The 23,751-nt window shown below is 41.0% G+C and overlaps 1 protein-coding gene across 1 annotated transcript in view; it reads right to left on the bottom strand.

Moving 5' to 3' along the window:
* Positions 1 to 23,751, bottom strand: part of PYGL (phosphorylase, glycogen, liver) — a 52,683-nt gene that overhangs the window by 27,107 nt on the left and 1,825 nt on the right. Inside the window, exons 2-7 of the mRNA XM_018054351.1 lie at positions 20,478 to 20,579; positions 17,152 to 17,230; positions 14,921 to 15,024; positions 6,276 to 6,407; positions 2,802 to 2,913; positions 2,197 to 2,279 (exon numbers count right to left, since the gene is read on the bottom strand). Coding sequence (XP_017909840.1) covers positions 2,197 to 2,279; positions 2,802 to 2,913; positions 6,276 to 6,407; positions 14,921 to 15,024; positions 17,152 to 17,230; positions 20,478 to 20,579 — 612 coding nt within the window. The remainder of the gene's footprint in view (positions 1 to 2,196; positions 2,280 to 2,801; positions 2,914 to 6,275; positions 6,408 to 14,920; positions 15,025 to 17,151; positions 17,231 to 20,477; positions 20,580 to 23,751) is intronic.

Raw genomic sequence — 23,751 nt, 5'->3', positions numbered from 1 at the left:
TATACTCAGATAGATTAGATTTTGTATTCAAGAAATAAGAATAAGATGCTTTAAGAAAATATCTAGAGTAAAAAAAGACTACTCAAAAATTAAAACATGATAGCCAAAATGAAACAGATTGAGAGAGTTGTGATTGCCCATAAGGTGAGTAGGAAGACAGAGATGATAAATAAAAGACAAAAGGTAAGAAAATTAAAGAACCAGTTGAGGATGTTTAATAATTCCAGACCATTCCTCAGAGAGCTGTAGTCCTGTGTTCCCAGACTGAAAGGGTACCCAGGTGTGAGGAGTGAAAATAGACTCACACCAAAGCACCTCCCCCTCTAAAAAAAACTTTCAGTACATTTTAGTACACTTGGAGATAGGGGGTTTAGAGGGGGATAGAAGGAGAGGAGGAGGGAAACTAGAAGCTTCCAAAGGGGAAAAAAGCAGAATACAAACAACAGATCAAGAATTCAAATTGCACTGCATTTTTTAGCAACATCAAAAACTAGATTAAAAAAAAAATCCTTGTGTCTTTGATATCCAGGCAAACTACCAATGTGAGGGCAAAAAAAGACCTCTTTCAACATGAAAGGTCTCAAAAAAATTGGCCTCACATACACCCTTTCCCAGGAAGCCCTAAGCATGTGTACTATCCAAACGAGGGATCAAACAAGCAAAAAGAAAACGTGGGATCCTGGAAACAAATGACCTCAGAGAGCATAAGAGCACAGAGGTCCTTAGAACGGTGGGAAAGTCCCTCCAAAGATGCCAGTGGAGCAGCCAACCAGGAGAGATCCAGAAGGGACTTCAGAAAGACTGAGTCAACAGAATACTGAAGGTATTTGAATATATTGAGAGGAAATTTCTACAACTTTGGTAGAGTATAGGATAGGTTAGGGCAAAAAGTACTCAGAAAACCAAGCCAACAAAACAAGCATCAACTCCAGGAAAAACAAAAACTTTTTACAGAAAGGAAAAATAATGACATGAAGATATGGACGGGCATAGATCAGCTGTCTGTAGTGTTGACAGGTCATAATAATGTAAACACTAATTGAAGAGCTAGTGAAAATTACCATGTGATCATGTTGAGAGACTGTGTGCTGTGCTTAGTCGCTCAGTCATGTTCGACTCTTTGTGACCTGAGTCCACCAGGCTCCTCTGTTCTCCAGGCAAGAATACTGGAGTGGGTTGCCATGCCCGCCTCTAGGGCAGATTCCTCTGAAATGTACTGAAGTTACATTGTTTCTCCCAAATAAAAAATAACATATACCATTAAGTTCCTGATAATGCTGCAGCAAATCCACTTACTCCTCCTTGGAGACAGGTTTAACAGCAAGTGGGTATCTAGTCTTAGGACCATTTATGTCCTAGTCCCCAAGATCCTTATTTTGTGGCATCTTTGTGGAGCAGACTACTAGTTGGTTGCTTCTGAGATTATTAGTTTTTTTTTTTTTGGAGATTATTACTTAAAAAAAAATCATTATAGCTTCCAGAAAATTATTTTACTCATAGAGAAGTTAGAACTAAATACATTTAAGTCCACTAAGAATTGATAGTAGTCATTTGAGATTCAGTCTCAAGTGGTTTTTTTTTTAAACTAAGTTATTTTTAGTGTAAATTAGAAACAGTCCGCAGTCCATGTGCTGCAGTCCATGGGGATGCAAAGAGTCGGACATGACAGGGTAACTGAACAACAGCAACAGGACTGATACCTGTAAGAAAAAGTTAAACAAGATAAACCAGTGGCATAAGAAACAAATGTCTGCTGCTGGGTCTGTTCTGAGGTCCATGACCCCCACCTCTCCTGGGGGCAAAGGGGCAGAGAAGACCCATGAGTGAGGGGAAGAGGACAGGCAGGACCCTTCCACGGGCTTCTGATGACAAGGATGAAACTCCTGTTTGGAAAGGAAGAAGTGCTTCATCCCAGCTGCACCTCATCTTTTATATCCAGATTTTGGTTTGAAATACATGGACAGAGCCTCCCAAATAAGGATGGGTGAAACACCAGTTCTGATTTCATGAACTGTACAAAGTTGTTTTCCTTACTGGGACAGGAGGGGAAATCTAGACAATGCAGGACGAGATATGGAGATTATTCCTCACTGATAGGAAGAAAAACATTAGTAAGTATGTGCTTTATGGCTCCTGAATAGGCACTTGTGAAATAAGCCACTTGTTTCCACTGAGAAAGCCAGCTTGACCACTCACATTATCATTGGGATAGAGGACCCGGGAGATGTTCTCGGCCAGATTCCGGTCCAGCACGGCCTGAATGTAGTCTCCAACATTAACTGAAGGAAATGTTAGAAAAATCAATAAACAGACAGGCCAGCTGCTGTCTTCAGAACCCCCATGATCTCATCTGATGCTTGCTGAATACCCTGCTTGTTGAATACCCCAACCTTTTTGGGACCAGGGACTGATTTTGTGGAAGACAATTTCTCCATGGACTTGGGGGGGGGGATGGTTTGGGATGATTTAAGCACATTACATTTAGCGTGGATTTTATTTCTAATCTAATGCCACTACTGATCTGACAGAAGGTACTGGTCCATGGCCCAGAGGCTGGGGACCTTCTGTCATGTGGGGTTCCTAAAATTCCTAAAAATTCAAAAGGATTTCAGCAAAACTTCAAGCTCTCATTCACAGGAGAGTCTATGAAGGTCAGACTGAAGGACTGCTTTAACCGTGTTCTCCATACCTGCTCCATAAAATGCTTAGTCACTAAAGAGTTCATATCAGAAACTCAGCTCACTTTCGTTCTAATTAGTAAAGAAAAAGATTAAAGACACACGAGCCCATGCTGTACTCACAGTCTCTGAGGTTAAAGTCATTGGGCGCCCGAGCAGACCAGAGGCGCATGGTGTTTACGGTGTTGTTCAGATACCCAGGCACTGGGGTGTCATATGGAAGGGCCAGGACCACCTGTGGGATGAAACCAAAGCAGCTGCTCACTGTTGCCCACATAGGAGGATGTAGGTTGCACAGAGCTGGGAGACAGCAATGGGAATTTGTTTCCTGGCTCCATCACCAACTCAGATTGTATGATCCCTAAACCAAGATGAGGCTCCCAGGGCTGGAGTGTCCTCCTCGCACTGGAACAATCTGAATGGCTGGAACGATCCAGACAGATGGACCTCTCTATCAGTTTCACGTTGACTTCCATTTGTGTCCTTTGCCCTGATCTGGATGCAAATCTTTTGCATTTCAGATCAAGCCATTGCTCTAAGAATAACAAAATATGATGTGCAAAGTAGCAAATGTGAATCTGTACCCACTAAGAATAGTAATCAGGATAAGTTTCATGTTGGTTATTCAATGATCTGATTTCAAATATGGTGAAAAATCAATGGAATAGGAAATGTACGAAGATAAACATGACATACCATGTTTAAAATGCTATGCTAGAGTTTTCACAGTTGCATGAAGAGTTATTTTAGTGATCTAACAAATCAGCTGATAATTAGCTGGGACGGGTCTAAAAGGTGAGCTTTGGAAAATTTAGCTCAATATTTGTGATGGTCATGGAAATAGAGAACAGGAAGATGAACTGTGTTTTACATGACTTTAAAATTTTTGTGAGAAAAGACACTTCTATTCCTGCCTCATCAGAGTCAATCTCTGAGGAAGGGCAACGACAGAATGGTTGAATTGGTGGACGCTAGAGATCGTTTAGTGCAACTTACTCACTTTGGATACAAGGGGAACGAGGCTGAGACGTGACCTAACCAAGGTCACAGACAGTGGTAGTGTTGAAAGCTAACCGCAGATCTCTTTAATTTGGTCTGCTCAATTATAAATGAATGAAGGACTTTAGTCTATATCAATGACATACATTCAGTCATACTTTCATGAACATCATAATCATAGAGTAACAAATCACACTGACTTGAATATCTTTTACTAGGAAATTAAGGTCTCTGGAGATTCTTAAAGCAAGCTGTGATCAATCAGGAAGTCATTTACAGAGTGGGACTGAGGCCGGATTCAAACATGACTCATCTTCCTGACCCTGGCAGCATAACTGAGGCAGCTGGGGAAGCGCATGGCTCAGAAGTCCCTTTAGAGAACTTCGGGGAGAAATCGCCACCTCGGAGCTGACACGGGCTGCACCTTCTCCGGGATGCTCTCGTGGTGGTGGGAGCAGGAGAGCCGGGACCCCCGTCGGGAGCCTGGGCACTCGCTCAGAGCTGTGGTGCAGCGTGAGGCTCTTCCTGAGAAATCCTTCTTTCCTTCTCTCTTCACAGGTGTCACACCTGTGCAGTCTGGACGAATTCCCCCTCCTCCTGTCCCCTTCCCCCTAATTTTTCATAGCATTTCTGCAATAGGTCACTTGCACTTCTAATCCTCCCTGCTGTCTGCTTCCCTGAGGACCTGAACTGACACAATAATGACACAGACAGTTCAATTTGCTGGAAGCCCTCAAACAGGCACACACCAGGTCTGACTTCATGCTCTCTGACCTCATTAGTTACAAATCTGGGGGCTGATCAGGCAGTAGCATCAATCCATAAAGTTCTGCACGAGAAGGGTGAGCTCATTCTTTATTACATCTGCCCCATAACCTTGCCTTTGTGGGCACAGAAAAATACACTCTCCCCAACTGGATTTCTAGATATATTATGAAACTGTCTAGAGGCACTTTGTAAATACATCATCAGGTCATCATAAGGTTATCAGTGGGACCTACGGAGTAAACAGAATGCTTCTAAGATTGAATGTGTAAACTGCATACATTTAAATAGATCAGAAGCCTGGAAGTTTTAGACATCAAATACTTGCTAGTTTAATACTCAAAACATGTGAGAATTCTTTGGGCATATTAGCAATTGATTTGTTGCAGTTTTCCTGATCATATTTGTAAACAACTGTAACTCAGACTGTGGTCTATTGTTTGACCAAAATAGAAGTGGAGGAGATATAAGGAAATATCTTGAAATCACCATATTAAGTTATTCCTTATATCATTATATATAATGACCTATTTTAGCTTCTAATCCATTACTTCATATGCTGCAAAAAAAAAAGACTTTTTAAAAAAAGTCTTACTTTTCTGAACTGTGACTAGCTTTGCATGGATTAGCAGAATAAAGCATTAGTTTAAAAGTCTGCTATAACATGGGCCTTGATTCTTCTAAGATAAAATGAAGCATTTATTTATGAAGATTAGTCCACAAACCAACTGAATGTAGCATTACAAGACTGAGTTTTGCCCCTGATTTTGCTATATAACAAAGAACATTTCCCTGGTCTTTACTATTTTCTTTAAGCTTTTAAGGAATGGCCAATGAGACATCTTTTCTGGCTTAAGACTATATTTACTAAACAAGTATCTCAAGTGGAGCCTCCTGACTGGACAGTGCAGTCCAACAGTGCTTAGGGCTTTTTTATCAGGAAGTATGAGGAGAGCAAAGCACAGCTCCTCCACTGAAGGGGCTGAAAAATAAATTGTTCAGTAACAGGGTAACACTCTACTCTTTGTGTGTGCATGCTAAGTTGCTTCAGTTATGTCTGACTCTTTGTGACTCTATGAACTATAGCCTGCCAGGCTCCTCTGTCCATGGGATTCTCCAGGCAAGAATACTGGAGTAGGTTGCCATTTCCTCCTCCAGGGGATCTTCTTGACCCAGGGATCAAACCGGAAAACTGAGCCTCTTATGTCTCCTGCAATTGGCATGCTGGGAATGCTGGGGCTGGGGCAGGATCTGCCCCTGCCTGCCCTCGGGCTAGGGGCAGGATAAATACACGTCCAGGTATTAAGTCCACTTGGATAGACACCAGCATTATTCCTCTAGCAGTGATCTGGCACATAATAACAGCATGTACTTTGCAATATTTTGCATTGTTTTTCTTGAGTTTGTAATGAAATTTTTTGGTAATCCGTTGAATAAATACTTCAATTCTAAAATATTTACCTCTTAGAATTTAAAAGTCAATGTACATATGGCAGTGGTGTGAGGAATGACATTTAACTTTATTCACTCTTGGTTTCAACAACGGTATGTAAAACTAGAGAGCTAAGCATGCTGGGATTATAGAACTGATTAATCTCTGATAAAGTAGATGCTGAAATGACCCTGGTAAGTCACTTGGCCTTAGGGAAGTCACTTCTCTCTTGACCTCAGCACCCTGGTCTCCAAAATGAGTGGGTTTCACTAAGAGAAGTAACCCATTTATTTATAAAAATACATTGTTATTCAATATATAATACACTATACTGAATACCATATACACATCATACTGTGTTGTCCTCTATACAACGCTCAGTGTGAGGACCCTTGAAATACCTGGGTGTCGATCCATTTGGTCCCAGCCTCTGTGTGCTCTACTCTTCCATAGAAGTGAACAGGCAGCATGAACTCAGGGCGGGCCTTCTCCCAGGGGTTTCCATGCCTGAGCCAATCATCTGCCTCTTCTATCTGCAAAAAAGACATGGCTTATAATTTGTTTTTCAGGAGATGTGGACCTACCCTTCAGTTATAGCAAATCAAAAATATTTTTGACTGGATTAACTTAGTACTGCTTTGGCAAGAAAGATGTTGGTTCTGTCAACCTCAATTCATCTTTGTTATTATCATACAGCCTAAATCAACAATACTTGGTAATATTGCTCTAAACGTTTTATACATATATTATTGTGTTTAATCCCCATAGCAATCCTATAGGAGGGAACTTACAGCTTCTCCCTTTTTAAAGGGAACTATAATTGCTCAAAGTTGTATGGGTAGTGAATGATGCAGATAAGATTTGACGGTAGGTCTGTGGGTTCATCAGTTGAAGAATTGATGCTTTTGAACTGTGGTGTTGGAGAAGACTCTTGAGAATCCCTTGGAATTCAAGGAGACCAAACCAGTCAGTCCTAAAGGAAATTAATCCTGAATATTCATTGGAAAGACTGATGCTGAAGCTGAAGCTCCAATACTTTGGCCACCTGATGCTGGCCTGACTCATTGGAAAAGACCCTGATGCTGAGAAAGATTGAAGGCAGGAGGAGAAGGGGACGACAGAGGATGAGATGGTTGGATGGCATCACCAACTCGATGGACACGAGTTTGAACAAGCTCCAGGAGTTGGTGATGGACAGGGAGGCCTGTTTTGCTGCAGTCCATGGGGTCACAAAGAGTCAGACTCAACTGAGTGACAGAACTGAACTGAACTGTGGGTTCTAAAGCCTGTGCCTTAATAATCTGGGAAGCCAACTGTCTAGCTTGAGGGAAAGAGAGGCCTCCCAGTGGTGTTTACTGTTGGATACCTGGACCTGATGGGTCCTACATCATGATTTTCTGTCAAGAGCTTTGTGCCTAGAAAGCACAGAATCAGTGGAGAAAAGCTACTCATAGAAAGCTCCCTTATTTCAGTACAGGTACAGAACACTATAACTTTTTTTTTTCCATTAAAAAAAAATTGAAGTATAGTTGAGTTACAATATTGTGTTAGTTCCAGGTGTTCAGCATAGTGACAGTGCTTTTGCAGATTATATTCCATTCAGTTCAGTTCAGTTCGGTCGCTCAGTCATGTCCGACGCTTTGTGACCCCATGAATCGCAGCACACCAGGCCTCCCTGTCCACCACCAAATCCCAGGGTTCACTCAGACTCACGTCCGTCGAGTCGGTGATGCCGTCCAGCCGTCTCATCCTCTGCCGTCCCCTTCCCCTCCCGCCCCCAATCCCTCCCAGCGTCAGAGTCTTTTCCAGTGAGTCAGCTCTTCGCGTGAGGGGGCCAAATAATTCCCTGTGCTATACAGTGTATCCTTGTTGATTATCTGTTTTATGCATAGTAGTTTGTTAATCCCATACCCCTAATTTGTCCCTCTCCTCTTCCTTCTCCCATTTGGTAACCACAAGTTTGTTTTCTATTTCTGTGAATCTATTCTGCATATGCATTCATTTGTATTATTTTTTAGATTCCACATATAAGTGATAACATATTGTATTTGTCTTTCTCTGTGTGACCTATTTCACTAAGCATAGTAAGCATAATATTCTCCACATCCATCAATGATACAAGTGGCAGCATTTCTTTTTTATGGCTGAGTAATATTTCATGGCATATACATATCATATCGTTATCCATTCATCTGTTGATGGGCACTTGGGCTGCTTCCATGTCTTGACAATTGTCAATAGTGCTGCTATGAACATTGGGGTACATGTATGTTTTCGAATTAGTGTTTTCACTTTTTCCAAATATATGCCCATGAATGGAATTGCTAGAACATATGGTAGTTCTATTTTCAGTTTTTTAAGGATTGTCCATTGGGTCCCATAGTGGCTGCAGCAATTTATATTCCCACCAACAGAACACCATTACATTTTGTCGTCTTTGTTTAATTTAAACCTCACGTAATTTTGATCTGATAATGAACTATTACTTACAGTTCATTTTGAAAATAACACATATTAACAAGGTAAGGAATTTATTTTATTGATAATTTCAATGTATCCCCATGTAGTTACATCAGTTTACAACAAAATATTTCTTATGTAATTTTTAAAATCAGAATTTGTATTTAGGGCATCCTGGACATCAAATAAACTTTATTTTCTATAAAGAAACATAAAAATACCAAAACAACGACCAAACATACGGTGGGAAGGGGGTACATTTTTAAAGATATTATTAGTGAAAACTTTAAAATATTGTATATATATTAAAAGATGGAATTGTGTTCTGGCAAGAAGGGAGGGTTAAGGTTTTTTAATACAAAGTTCTCTTGTCAGTGAGATTACCCCAAATATGGTTATTTTACCTATTTGCTTCATCACCCTTCCCTCATAGAAAACTCAGCTTTAGTTTAAAGAGATATTAATTATGAATTATCACACAATACTGGATGCTTCATGATCACCTACATATGAGTTCAGTGTCTGCCCCAGGCAGTGTGGAGAGAGGTGAACAAACACAGCTAACTTTTGAGATATTAGATAAAACATTAATGTCAACAGCCAGACAAGCTAACACATATCCATTTATTCAAACACTGATCATGACTTTATATTGGGAATGTCAGTAAGCTGCCCATTAACAGGAACTACCAGCAACATGATGAATGAAGAGGGGACTCACAGAAACAACATCTTTAGATAGAAGGTCTGCTGGAGACAGGAGAATGTAGCAAATGCAGGAGGAAGCCTAGGGAAGGCTGGGCCTAGATGTGAGCTAATCAGTAAAATGCATCCTGTTCAAATGCAGAGTCTCAGGCAGTATTTGCCTTTAAAAGTCTGCATCTTAACATGAAGACACTGGTGCAGCCAGGAGCTACATGGTGATACAAAGTCAGGAACTATAATTCAGATCTGAGACTTCTGTTATCTCCGGCATAAAGAGAACAACAAAAAAGACAATGAAAATTTAACAAGGAAAGGACAGAATTTTTATCAGTTGATAAGAGATTGGTAAAGTTAGAGCCCACTAGCTCATATTAATAACTAGAAACTTGATGAAAAATAAATGAGAATATCCACAAAGCATCAAACATCCTTAATTACAAAACACTTCTTGCTGCACTTAGGCAAGGGGGCAGGTTCTGGGTTTCAAATACTAATTAATGTGAACACTAATCTCTGTAACAAGAATGAACCTTAGGGCCTAGATGCCTCATTTCAGCATGCAGGACTGTTGTTAATATACACCTTCAGGTTGTACATGAACCAGGAGGACAGTGAGGCAGAAACAGCTTTCCTCTCAAAAAATGTGCACAGGTTAAGGGGCCAACATACTTTTTGCTGATAAATGCAGCAGATTCAGACTGTTCTCCCCTCAAGCAGAATGAAATGTCCATAGAAGAGAAACTGAACTCCGGGCTTCCCACCACCAGCCCCTCCCGTGCAAGTCCGAGGCTGCATTTGCTCTTTTGAGGACACACTGTTAAGTGATAAGGGACTGACTAGTCAGCCAGTCACTCTCAGTGCAATCCAGTGTTGGTCTGATTTTTCCCCAGCAAATAATGGCTGATTTTAATTCCACTGGGTTACTTAACACATTCTGTAGGAGAATAGAACTCCTAGCTTGCTATTCTTTATTGAGTTTCTTCTTGATTTTGCCAAGGAATCTGTCAAAAATTCCCTCAATTATACAAAGCTTGTTTTTTAAGGTAAATTGAAGCATAGATGTTTCATAAACACAAGCTGGTATGAGCAGATCAGAAGAGAAAGAGAGAACTGCCCCCCACCCAATCCACAAAGGCTGTGGGGTGGTGATAAACCTCCTCTATCCTGCTTCCTTCCAACAAATTAGCCTGTAAATTTAGATTTCCATGTAGCCAGTGATCCCTGAATGCCCCAGCTTGCGGAGCCATATGAAGAGCAAGGGCCAGATGGGAGGAGAGCTTTCATTTATATCCAAGTGGGCTGTTTGGATCTGAACATCCCAGATGAAAAGGAGCTGAGATAAAGCAAGCAGAAGACTTGGAGTGGGGAGCAAAGTGCCCCTCTGGGTAGGGGTGAGGAGTGCGTGGCAGCTGGATTTGGCATCTTCCTAGAGAAATTACTCAATGGAATCTATTCCTGCCAGCATGGAAGCAGAGGTCAGCTCAGGGTCTCAGTCAGTGATTGAATACTAAGAAATGCTTTTCCTCTCAATTGTGGGCTACACAGGACATGAAGAACCAGTGAGTAAAAATCAGGTGGTGTCAACAAACTTTGCTGTCTGATGAAATCAATCACTGAAAAATGTTTCTGGGGAACACCGAGAACTCAACAATGGCCACAGGAAGCTTGCTGGGTAATGTGAACTGTGCATGGCTAGTCAGAGCAGGCTGGTCACGGGCTCTAAGAGACAGAAGGTTCCAGCAGATGGCTCGATTCAACTCTGAGATTTCTACTGCCAGCATACTTTTCCACCCAGAACTTTAGCACGTGACTGTTAAACTTTTAATGTGAGGCTGTCGCAACTGTCTTTCCCCCTTTCCCTCCCAGTGTCCAGTCATTTTCAGAGAACTATTCCTGATAAGGTTTCTATGATCCCCAGTAGAGTTCAAGGTAGGTCAAGCATTTTAGCAATAAAATTATTTTCTTTGAGGGCAGGGTGGAGTTCACAAAGAACACTTTGTTACTGCAAATCTTCCTTGAAGAGCGCCTTCAAAAACTGAAAGTCCATCACCCTTTAAAAATCTTCCTGCTGCTGCTGCTGCTAAGTCGCTTTAGTTGTGTCCGACTCTGTGTGACCCCATAGACGGCAGCCCACCAGGCTCCCCCATCCCTGGGATTCTCCAGGCATGAACACTGGAGTGGGTTGCCATTTCCTTCTCCAGTGCATGAAAGTGAAAAGTGAAAGTGAAATTGCTCAGTCATGTCCGACTTAGCGACCCCATGGACTGCAGCCTACCAGGCTCCTCCGTCACTGTCCATGGGATTTTCCAGGCAACAGTACTGGAGTGTGGTGCCATTGCCTTCTCCGAAAAATCTTCCTAGCCTGTGCAATTTTCATTAGCCTTTTCTATGGTATGAGCAACCCTGTAGCTGATGTGAGCCGGGGAGTGACCATGGGCTGAAAAAGCATGTTGCTTTCCTGAAAGATATATGTGTATATATATATATATTTTTTTTTTAATGGAAATAGTTTCTTTTTTATGGTATGATGTATTTTATCTTTGCTCTTTAAAATCCCATCCCAGTGAGCAATGGCTATGGTAGATAAAATTAGGTGCCTTTCTGACTCAATTTCATAAAACAAGTGATAAAGGATAATAGTGAAGCTAGCTTTGAAGACTAGCCAAAGCCATTTGGTCTCTCTTCTTCTCTTAAAACACTGGGGATGTATACTTCTTGGGTCTCACAGGAGAGAAGGGAAGGTTTCCTGGAATAAGGCCATTTAAAGGTAGCAAAGGTTAAAAGTGTGAATAACAGAGTGGTCTTTCATAACACTTTGGGGAAAATGCACTTGAAAGAATTTTCTTGAGATTGAGCAGCTGAATTTAAAAAGAAATCTTTCACAGAAAAGTAAAAAATAAAATCCTTAAACATTGTGGGGCATAATGAGTATCACACAGGATACAAAGACTGAGAATGAATACCATGTATTGCTTGGTTATGGTGTGTTAAAATCTTGGTCCTGCTGGAAATGCCTGCCAAGCTGGGCTTCTTACCGTGTAACCCTAGATTTCTTCATTGTAGAAGGCAGCCAATTATTTTTTATAACTTTTTATGATTATAAAATACACATTTCTTATAGACTCTGACTCATGTAGAAGAATAAAAGGATAGTCAAAGTCACCCATAATCCTATTTCCCAGTAATAATTAATTACTACTGAACCTTTGAGATATGTATATATATACACTTTTTTTCCCTAGCATTTTATCTTTTTTGTTTCCTTTGGATAGGTCATACTATTCACATGATCCTATATCCCTTTTTTTCAACTAACATAAACAATTTCCCATTTTACTATAATTAATCAAAAACATAATATCAATGGCTATATTAATATATTATACAATGCCACAGTTTGTGAAAGTATCCTCCTTTTATTAGGCAAAATTAACATTATTGAGTACCTATTTGTATGCAAGACATTTTACATATTTTTATCATAATTTTGGGAAGCTGGCATCTCTATTTTGCAGACAAGAAAACCCAGGTTCAGAGAAGTTAGGTAACCTAATCAAGGCAGCATAACTCATAAGGGTAATGAGTTGTAATTAGGCCTCAAATTAGAAATGAGATCTCAAATTAGAGCCCAAATGTTTTTTCCTACCCAATACTGCCTCCTAATTGGTTTAGGAGTAGCTGAAGATACCAGTCCCATCACTTCATGGCAAATAGATGGGGAAACTGGAAACAGTGGCTGACTTTATTTTTGGGGGCTCCAAAATCACTGCAGATGGTGGTTGCAGCCATGAAATTAAAAGATGCTTACTCCTTGGAAAGAAAGTTATGACCAACTTAGACAGCATATTAAAAAGCAGAGACATTACTTTGTCAACAAAGGTCCGTTTAGTTAAGACTATGGTTTTTTCAGTAGTCAGGTATGGATGTGAGAGTTGGACCATAAAGAAAGCTGAGTGCTGAAGAATTGATGCTTTTGAACTGTGGTATTGGAGAAGACTCTTGAGAGTCCCTTGGACTGCAAGGAGATCCAATCAGTCCATCCTAAAGGAGACCAGTCCTGGGTGTTCATTGGAAGGACTGATGCTGAGGCTGAAACTCTAATACTTTGGCCACCTGATGTGAAGAGCTGACTCATTGGAAAAGACCCTGATGCTGGGAAAGACTGAGGGCAGGAGGAGAAGGGGATGACAGAGGATGAGATGGTTGGATGGCATCACTGACTCAATGGACATGGGTTTGGGTAGACTCTGGCAGTTGGTGATGGACAGGGAGGCCTGGCATGCTGCAGTTCATGGGATCGCAAAGAGTCTGACACGACTGAGTGACTGAACTGAACTGAATTGAAGATGCATTGGTGGTGGTGGTTTAGTAGCTAAGTTGTGTCAGACTCTTGCAACCCCACGGACTGTAGCCCGCCAGGCTCCTCTGTCCATGAGATTTCCAAGGCAGGAATATTGGAGTGGTTTGCCGTTTCCTTCTCCAGGGATCGAACTCAGGGCTGCTGCATTGCAGGCAGTCTCTTGAATTGCAAGCAGATTCTTTACCAACTGAGCCCACCAGGGAAGCCCCTGAAGATACACTGGTCCTTAACAAAATTTGGAAGTTTGTCTTTCAATAGGTTTCCAACATTCTCCTTCTGGGACTTTGCTCGATGCAACCTCTCATCAAATAAAATCTTTTAGTATCTACTTTCTTTGGCCCAGAAAGTGTCCAAATACTGAGGGAGGAAAAACCAGATGGTGACGACACTCAGCTTCTCATCCTTCCCTTCCCTGGGGATTAGCTCTAGCCTAGGTCCCCCAACCCAATGCCTGAGTGCGCTGCCTTTGGACTGACTCTTAGAACTCTGACAAGGGCTCAGAGAGGTCAGGCTTTTTTGAAAATCCAGTATCTTTGGGGTATGGGTATGAGACAAGGATAGGGAGAAAGAGAAAGCCTAAATCACATTTAACCTCAAGGAAAACTGTCCGTGCACAGACAGCTATATGACTGTACCTCAAAGGATTACTAAAGATAAACAGAAACAAATACTTAAGAACTGGTTTGGTTATATGAAAATAAAATGAGGGTCATTTATATGGATTAATTACTATTTGTGCAATTTTCTATGGAGCACTATAATTACACATATTAAATATGTGCCAGATTTATTTGATATAATAGTTAACAAGGCTGCCTACTGTTATCTTATATAAAAAAAAGCAGAAAACTGAGTTTATATATCTAATAAGATAGGCATATTAAGATGTGAGTTTGAGCAACCTCTGGGAGATAGTGAAAGACAGGAAAGCCTGGCATGCTGCAGTCCATGGTGTCACAAAGAGTTGGACACAACTGAGTGACTGAACAAAAAAGGCATACTAAAGAGGGCAAGACTCTGAATGTAGAAAAGAATACTGATTGTGACTGGGAAATCTGGGGATGCAGATTTACCAAAAGTGTGATCTGAGGTGACTTCACCTCTTAAGAACCTCAGTTTTCTCACCTACAAAAATGGTGACATGCTTCCTACCTTCAAGGGCTATTGGGAGAGATCATGAGTTAAAAGACATGCTCCTCCATTTTGCATGCTGCAGGGATAGGACATTGCCCATTACAAGTGGTCTGCATTCAGGTACTCAGTGATAAGTATCTTCATAGCATCCCTATGAGTCTGGCACTGTAAAAGATGCTATAGGTCTGGTGGTGAATGATACTGGTGATACTGGCAGACTCTCAGCTCTTAGGGAACTTACATGGGGAGCAAAGTGGGAAGACTGACAGAATTCATCAAATGCTACAGAAATTAGTAATACCCTCTGTTAAATTCTGTACATTATAAATCATCCAGAACATCAAGACAAAATTTTACTGACAAAATTAAAAAATATGAGTCACATACCTGCCATCCATCTCGAATCTTCTGATTGAAGATTCCATATTCATATCGGATGCCATATCCATAAGCTGCAAGCCCCAGAGTTGCCATGGAATCCAGGAAGCAGGCTAAATTAAACGGAGCACAAGCAAAAGACAGAGTTATCAAGGTAAGTAAAAATGTGTCTTTCTCTAAAAAACATGGCAGCCACAAAACATTTTTCTATGAGAAACCATATTTGTATTTTAAAGCACAGAGACTGCTGCACAGTGAGTATTAATTTTTTAAAGTCACATTTCCCCAATTACAATAAAATAAATACCATAGAAAAGTTAGAAAATATAAAAATGCATAAAGAAGAAAACAAACATCATTTATTATCTCACAATCTAGAAACTACTACTACGTACATGTTGGCATTCCATTTGAGAATAGCTAAGGAAACTGGTCTGTGTTAGACATGTCCTTGTCTCTTGCACTGCCCTTTCTAGAGAAACCTGTCTCCATGCCCCCTTGCTTGAAAGACATGTATAATTTACATATGACCCGTCTGACCGACTGGGACATCTATGGCAGACTCTCCTTCTGGCTAATGGAATTCCAGTGTTGTTCACATACCAGGTTATGCTTCAGGGAGGCTGGACCTGGAAGTGAATATTGCTTGACTACACTTCTAGGCTAGTTGAGTAATTCTTGACTAGATTCTTCATGGTAATTCTATGTCCTTCACCAGTTTTGGTTTTGGCCTCAGCATACGATGAGTCATTCTATCCAATGAGAGCTGCTAGGAGGTCTGCTGGGTACAGTTAAAGAGTCTCCTTACCGCTGCTGTCTTTTTTCCATGAAAAGTCAAAAGAACCACAGAGATGCAGAGTCCTGACTGAACTGTGCTGTTGAATAAATAAACCTTGGAATGGCCAACCTCTAGAGTTGTTCTGTGATAATACATGGCCTTGTTGGCTGAATTTCTTTCTAACTTATTTTTGGTTCTGTGTTGCTGCACTCAGGCTTTCTCTAGTTGTGGTAAGCAGGGGCTACTCTCTAGTAGTAGTGCACAAGGCTTCTCATTGCAGTGCCTTCTCTTGTGGCACAAGGGTCCTAGAGTGCAGGCTCAGTAGTTGTGCACGGGCTTGGTTGCCTCATGGTGCGTAGGATCTTCCCGGACCCGGAATCAAACCTGTGTCCCTCGCATTGGCAGGCAAATTTCTAACCACTGGACCACCAGGGAAGTCCAGGATGCATATTTTTAATTTAATGCTATTGGTATTATATTTTTAATATTTTCCTCTATATTTGTTGAAAAATAATTTCTGGATTAAAAACAAACTGAATCCATACAAAAAAGGATATTCATTAATTAAATTGAACCAATCATGCGAAGAGTTGACTCATTGGAAAAGACTCTGATGCTGGAAGGGATTGGGGGAAGGAGGAAAAGGGGACGACAGAGGATGAGATGGCTGGATGGCATCACAGATTCGATGGACATGAGTTTGAGTGAACTCTGGGAGTTGGTGATGGACAGGGAGGCCTGGTGTGCTGTGATTCAGGTCGCAAAGAGTTGGACACGACTGAGCGACTGAACTGAACTGGACTGAATAGTATAACAAGTGTATCACTGCCTACTAGTCAATCAAAAAGCAAACTGTCCAATGCACAAGATGATAACACAAGGGCTAAACAACTTATGTCCTACCACACAAGTATGTGAATTGAGCAGTTGTGAACAGTGAAGTGAAGGGGCCACTGTGGAAACCCTTCAGGGCACAGGAAGCATCTGGTTAGCTTTGGGGTTTGAAGCAATGTCGCCAAACTTTTTAAGCAATGTCTCTTTTGTTCAAGTTCCTCTCTCTACTGTCTGTCTGCTGCTGCTAAGTTGCTTTAGTCGTGTCCGACTCTGTGTGACCCCAGAGACGGCAGCCCACCAGGCTCCCCCGTCCCTGGGATTCTCCAGGCAAGAACACTGTAGTGGGTTGCCATTTCCTCCTCCAAAGCATGAAAGTGAAAAGTGAAAGTGAAGTCGCTCAGTCGTGTCCAACTCCTAGCAACCCCATGGACTGCAGCCTACCAGGCTCCTCTGTCCATGGGATTTGCTGGTCAAACCACAGTGCAGAGCCAAAAACAAATACATCTACTACTAGGTTACATCTTGCACTTCTCCTAGACAGTCTGCTGGTTCTATAGGAATAGTCATGCGTGGCATCTGAGAAGGTGTCAATAGCCAGACAACACAGCACATTCACAACGTCTCTTACCAGCAAGCCTCCCAAGACCACCATTGCCAAGCCCAGCATCTTCTTCAATTTCTTCTAACTCCTCCATATCCAAGCCAAGCTGGGGATGAAAGGAAAACAACATTGAACGTGGATACAAACAGGCCACTTCAGAGAGAGCAGTCATGTCCTAAAGCTCTGGGTTGGGCATCCAGGTTCATCTGTGAACTCAATCCTTCCAGGTCCGTCAGTGCTAGAACTGACATCAGATAACCCCTGCAGATGCTTACTGAAGATGCAGACTGTCTGCGAGGGCACAGCAGCAGATTGGAGAAGAGTATGGGCTCTAAATATCCATTAAGACTCTATTATTTATTAGTTACATGACCCTGGGCAAGGTACTAAATCTCCCTATGACTTTTATCTCCTGTTTAAAAATGAGGACATGGGGGCAGTCCAGTGGTTAAGACTCCATGCTTCTATTGCCAGGGGCCTAGGTTCAATCCCTGGTGGGGGAACCAAGATCCTGCAAACTGTGCCATACAACCAAAAGAAAAATAATAAAACTAAAAAAAAAATTAAAATAAAATGAGGATAATAGTATCTGTTGGAGAAGGAAATAGCAATCCACTCTAGTATTTTTGCCTGGAAAATTCCATGGACAGAGGGGTCTGGCGGGCTGCAGTCCACAGGGTCGCAAAGAGTTGGACATGTCTTAGCAACTAAAATAAAACAATGACAATAGTATCTATTTCATTTAGGACTGTGAATTAAATGAGATTATACAAACAAAGCACTCAGAATGATTCCTGGGTAGATATTCCTCAATAAATACTGGCTATTACTATTTCTTAGTTATTTTTTTGTTGTCAGGGTAAAACCTCAGAAATAGTCTAGTACTAAGTCCACACTACCTGGACTAAATTTGAAAATTACGGAAAGATATGAGGTCAGATTCTCTGAGATGGACTAAAGTTCATCTTTTCATGACCACAACGTATTTACTCACTGAGGTCAAAGGTTGTTAACCCAAAACCAGTTAGTGAGTTGCTGCCTGTAAGATCTGGGGCCAGACTGCAGTCAGGGAAACCTCAGTCCTGTGGTCCAGCTGGGATGGGCCTAAAATCCTCTACTTCTCTCTGGGGTAGATAACAGATTGTAAGGGAACAGTCTCGGGGAAGATAAGTTAGGAGTTTGGGATTAACATATGCACACTCTACTACATATAAAATAGGTAAACAACAAGGACCTGCTGTATAGCACAGGGAACTATACTCAGTATCTTGTAATAGCCTCTAATAGAAAAGAATCTAAAAAGGGGGGGCGACAGAGGATGAGATGGTTGGATGGCATCATTGACTCAATGGACATGAGTGTGAGCAAGCTCTGGGAGTTGGTGATAGACAGGTAAGCCAGGTGTGCTGCAGTCTATGGGGTCGCAAAGAGTTGGACATGACTGAGCAACTGAACTGAATATATATATATATATATCTGTCACTTTGCTGTACACTTGAAACTAACACAATATTGTAAATTAACTATATTCAATTTAAAAAAGAAAGAAAGAGAGAGACTGTGAGAGGCTGAGGAGCATCTATAACCTTGGGGATGGATGGAATTAGTTGACAGTCAGCTCTCTGTCCTCAAGTGTTAGAACCAACACAGCCAGAGGCCACTAGCAGCAGTATGGACTCATATCAAAATTGTGTAGTCCTAGAGATCGCTTTTGGAGAAGGCAATGGCAACCCACTCCAGTACTCTTGCCTGGAAAATCCCATGGGCAGAGGAGCCTGGTAGGCTGCAGTCCATGAGAGTCGGACATGACTAAGTGACTTCACTTTCACTTTTCACTTTCATGCATTGGAGAAGGAAATGGCAACCCACAGGGATGGGGGAGCCTGGTGGGCTGCCGTCTCTGGGGTTGCACAGAGTCGGACACGACTGAGGCGACTTAGCAGCAGCAGCAGCAGCAGAGATCACTTTGGACTACTCATCTTATCATGAGGAAACTGATGATCAGATAAATTAAAAGACCTGTCCTTTGCTGCCTAGATAATAATCTAGCCCATGCCTGGCTAATGATGGTCCTTTGTGAAATGATTGCATTCTTATCTGAAAGTGATGCAATCCATGAAATTAGATATTGTTTTACATGGAAACATAATATACACACTTAAAAATGCATGCTTAAAGTGGATACCCCAGTTGCCATGGGGCTGGTTACCAATTTGAATTCCTATCTTTATATCAAAAGTTGCTTTCTGGTACAAGTCTTGATAACTGCGTCTTCTAAAGAGTTCAAAAATGGATCTGCCTCTGTTCATTGTTAAAAGGGCTTTCAAATTTGCTCCCGGTTCACTAGAGTACTGGGGTCCCTGTGACGCCAACTGCTAATACCCTAATAATTAGGGTTAGGGTTAGGGTTAGTGCTTAGGATTTGTAACACTCTTAAACATTCGAGTCTAGAGTAGGCTATACTCCTTGAGCAAGGAGTCACTTCATCCCACCTGGTTGGATTCTGGTCCAAAGGAAGTATATTTTTTCAGCTGATATCAAGGGAAGCAAAGAAAAGGGAAGCAAAGAGGAGCTGCAACTGTTCTTTGACACGGAATGCTCTGCTAAACCCACATGAAGGAAACCAGCCCTGTGACAAGCAGCTGTCCACATGAGGAGACAACAACCCCATGCCAGGACAAAAGCAATTTAAACAGTCTCTCATCTAGAGTGCATCTTTGCAAATACACATTCCTCCCATCAACCACATCAGAAAAGTTAATGACTATTTTTGGTAAGAATATACTTGAAGGTCAGGAGAAGACCAGTTAAATATGTTCATACAAACAAATTAGCACATCAGGTTCAAGACCTCAAGCTTCTCATTTAAAGAGGAAGTGTATTTTTACATCTCATGAAGCAATGGAGAAAGTATGACAACAGAATTTTAAAAGCTTATTAATTTCAGATAATGTCTTGATATACAAAGAACAGTCAAATTTTGATCATTTTTAAAAAGTAGATAGGAGTCCAAAGAAAAGCTTGTGATTCTGACAGCAGGGACTCAAGTACCCTTTAAAGGCTGTTCAGATGCAAATTTCTAAACCGCAATTTGTTGTGGAATGCTGTCAAAAACTGATTGCAGAACGAAATTCTCATGGGGCAAAACTAGTTCTCTAACTGTGTTCCTCTTAAACCAGAGATCAGTAGTAATATAGTGTACATGTCTAATAGTTTGTAACAGCCATGTCTACAGAAACAATTTTTCATCTTATTTTTTTCTTTCTTTTAGGGAGGATGATCTCTCCCCGAGGTTCCTGAGTTGAACCTGAAATTTAAAGGGAGAGAATAAGAGAAATACAGAGATAATGTACCTGGTAGATGGCCTCGTCACAGGCATTCTGCAGGCCAAGGTTGATCATGGTGTTCTGTAATGTTCGGCCCATGTAAAATTCCAAAGAGAGGTAATAAACCCTCTGAAACAAAGAAAAATGATGTCATGTGAACAGCTACGAGGCCAACCTTACTTGTCAACATAAAAACACGAGGTAACCAATAAAAAACAAATAGGCAGGACTACTTTAACTCAGGTTCAGACAAGACGCCTATAGATGCGTGAAGGGCTAAAGAAAAGCACTACTGACAAAATGGGAAAACCATCTTCTATCCTGGTTTTGGTAACACTTAAATATCTTTTACTCCCGGGGGCGGGGGGCGGGGGGGAGGCAAACTCATCTAACTAAGTAGATTCAGTGTTTTGTGGGTTTTTTCTTCTGATTCTCAAGCCTCATGAAAAAGCGTATGTTTTGGGTAAACAGCGGTCAGAATGACAGAGCTCATCATTCATCCGTAAAATGTTCCTAGGATGATGGTCAGGTGGGCTTGGCTGTGAGTGTACCTCAAGTCATCCAAGAAACACGAAGTTTAACTCCTTTCAGACACACCCACTGGCTACAAAGTAGTCCTTAACTGTTAGTGCAAGTAATATTATAATTAAATATTTTAGGATTAAAATTACTCTAGAAAGTCTATGAATTGACAAGTTTCTTCTGAATAACAAGTTTACTGGGGTTTGTTCTCAGTGAAATGGGACACTTCTCTATCAGCTTAGAAACTAGCCTTTGACATGGTGAAAGCCAGGTAAATACAACTGGAGTTGAAAGTGAAAGGTGCAAAGCTCATACATTACTAAAATCCTAAACTATAAGTACAGTTTACTAATTTAAAAAAAGGATCATTAACTTTATCACCCTCTTAAAAAGGATTTGGTCAAGCAGAAAATACTAAAAAAAATATGAATACAGTTCAATATAAGGAATGCTTATTATAATATTTAACTCATTAGTTACACATATATACTTAAAATGTTATAAGAAAATGTCAATTTAGAAATCTCAGTTTTCCCCATTTTCATTTTATGAAACAATTGAATTCGAAGTCTCCTATGGAGAGTCAGTATGTCATTTATTACTATTTTCCAGAGCACATCATTATTACTTTTATCCAAGTTGCTTGAATATCTATAATGCTATCATTAGGGCTCTCATTAGTTTATTAGATACCTTTGTGAGTTAGGAAAAGGGGGCAGATGCAGGCCAAAGGGGTGCAAGTTGCCACTCACCCCCATGACTGGTGCCCTGGTACCACTCACAAAAAGGAAGAGCTTCTCAAGCCACAAACATCCATTTATATAACATCAGGGCAATTATTTTCATTCTTCTCTGTGTGCATTTTCATGATCTCTATAACCACTATGTATGGCATTTTTACTTTTTAGTGATCTAGAAAAAGCTTGCTTATAAACACAGTATATATATATCAAGCACTTGCAATTGTGAGATCATAGCCCCAGGAATAATGACTACATCTGTGTTAATTTTCTTTCTCTCCCTCTTAAGAATTCTAAATTAGCATGAATTTAAGAGTTTTTCAGATATTTCAAGCTCTTCCTAAAAAAAAAAGTTGCTGCTTAAAATAAAGCATTTTAAAATAAAGTAATTAGAGAAGCTTGTTGCATGACAGATTTTCCAAAGACATGAATTTAAGCTGATTTCCTATTTTTCCATTAATAAATTTTTGGGGGCGGGATTGAGCCTTATATTTGGGGATACAGAAGACCTTAAAAAATTGATCTCCCTCATCCTCTTAGTTAGTGGTCTCTATTAAACATTTACAACATACTTCTGGTAGTGAAATATTTGAGCATTGCCTATATATGCTATAGATTATATACATGCCCTACTATTATTAATCTTATGTATATTTTACAAAAATAGAAATTTTCAAAGGGCTTATAAAGATAAAATAAAGAAGACAAAACAGTATGTAATATTTTAAAAATAATTTAAAAATTTCCTAGCATTAATTAGAGGCCCTGGTAGTTCTGGGAAGGTGTAGAGAAAAGACAGCAACACAATTGAGCCTTGCAGGGCAGGTGAGAACTGGGCAGAGGCACCTGGTGGGAATGGCATTCCAAAGGAAGGGTGCAATGTTGGCAGAGACCCAGAAGTGGGGAGATGAGGACAAGGATGGGGATGGCAAATCCGGTTGGTGGGAGAACATGGTAAGCCCAGGAGGGTTATGGGAAATAACCTCATCTAGGATGTGACGGGCCTTCAGTGCTAGATTAAGAGGACTGTGCCAGATGACCAGAGCCAGTGCTATAGATCTGAGCAGAGGGCACTTTAGGAGGTTTAATGGGATTGCAAACTCAAATGCCTTTAGGGGCCAGGCTGAGAACAACGAGGAGTAGTGGGCCAAGAGCTGGGTTGGACATGTCCTGCCCAAAGGCACGGAAAATAAAATTGCTTAAAGATGTCTAACAGACCAAACAAAATAAGTCTGCTAGCCATTTATTCAGTTGCATGCTGCCAAGTTTAACCACTTCTGGGGAGCAATCACTTAGAAATCTAGTTCTTGGGAGAGCAGAGATCAGGGACTCAATTAGGCAGAGAAGGGAGAATGGAGGAGAGTGGGTGATTTCAAGGCAAACTGCAGAAATCAACAGAATTTGGTGAATTGCTGAATGGGGAATACAGGAAGAAGTCAAAGGTGAAAGCAGAGTGTTTTGTCTGGATGACCTGTCAGGATGACAATGCCATTAGCATTAGAAACACAAGAGCGGGTGGGATTGGGAGGGATGATGATTCTGAGTTTTTAACATGCTGAGTTTGAGGGAATAAGGGGAGATCTAGTTATGATCACCAAGCACTTATAAATGTAGGAATGGGGTCTGAAAAGGAATTGAGACTAGAGATCCAGATGTGATCCAGATGTGGGATTCATTTGCAGTTGCCAGGCAGAAGGGGAGGTGGCAGAGAAGCTTGGACACACCTACTGGCTCCACTCTGTGCTGAGGGCTGGGACCTTTGATTAACACGTGTGGAACGCATCTTGTTCACTTGTATCACTATCAGAATACCTGGCTTGAATGCTTGCCCAGTGCAGAAACAAGAGGAGAAAACTATGAAGTCCCAGTTAAGTCACTGGAGAAGAAACATACAAGGCGAGCGTGTATTCTATGGCACTAAATGCTTTTGAAATGTATGTGTGTGTCAGGGGAGGCGGGAGTTCTAAAACACGGCTCACCATCTCACACTCCAGCTTAAAATCTTAAAGAATAATTTTTAATGTAGGTGCAGTTCTCTC

The sequence above is a fragment of the Capra hircus genome, chromosome 10, assembly GCF_001704415.2.
Source record: "Capra hircus breed San Clemente chromosome 10, ASM170441v1, whole genome shotgun sequence".
NCBI lineage: Eukaryota > Metazoa > Chordata > Mammalia > Artiodactyla > Bovidae > Capra > Capra hircus.
This window is presented reverse-complemented; position numbering and strand designations above follow the sequence as displayed.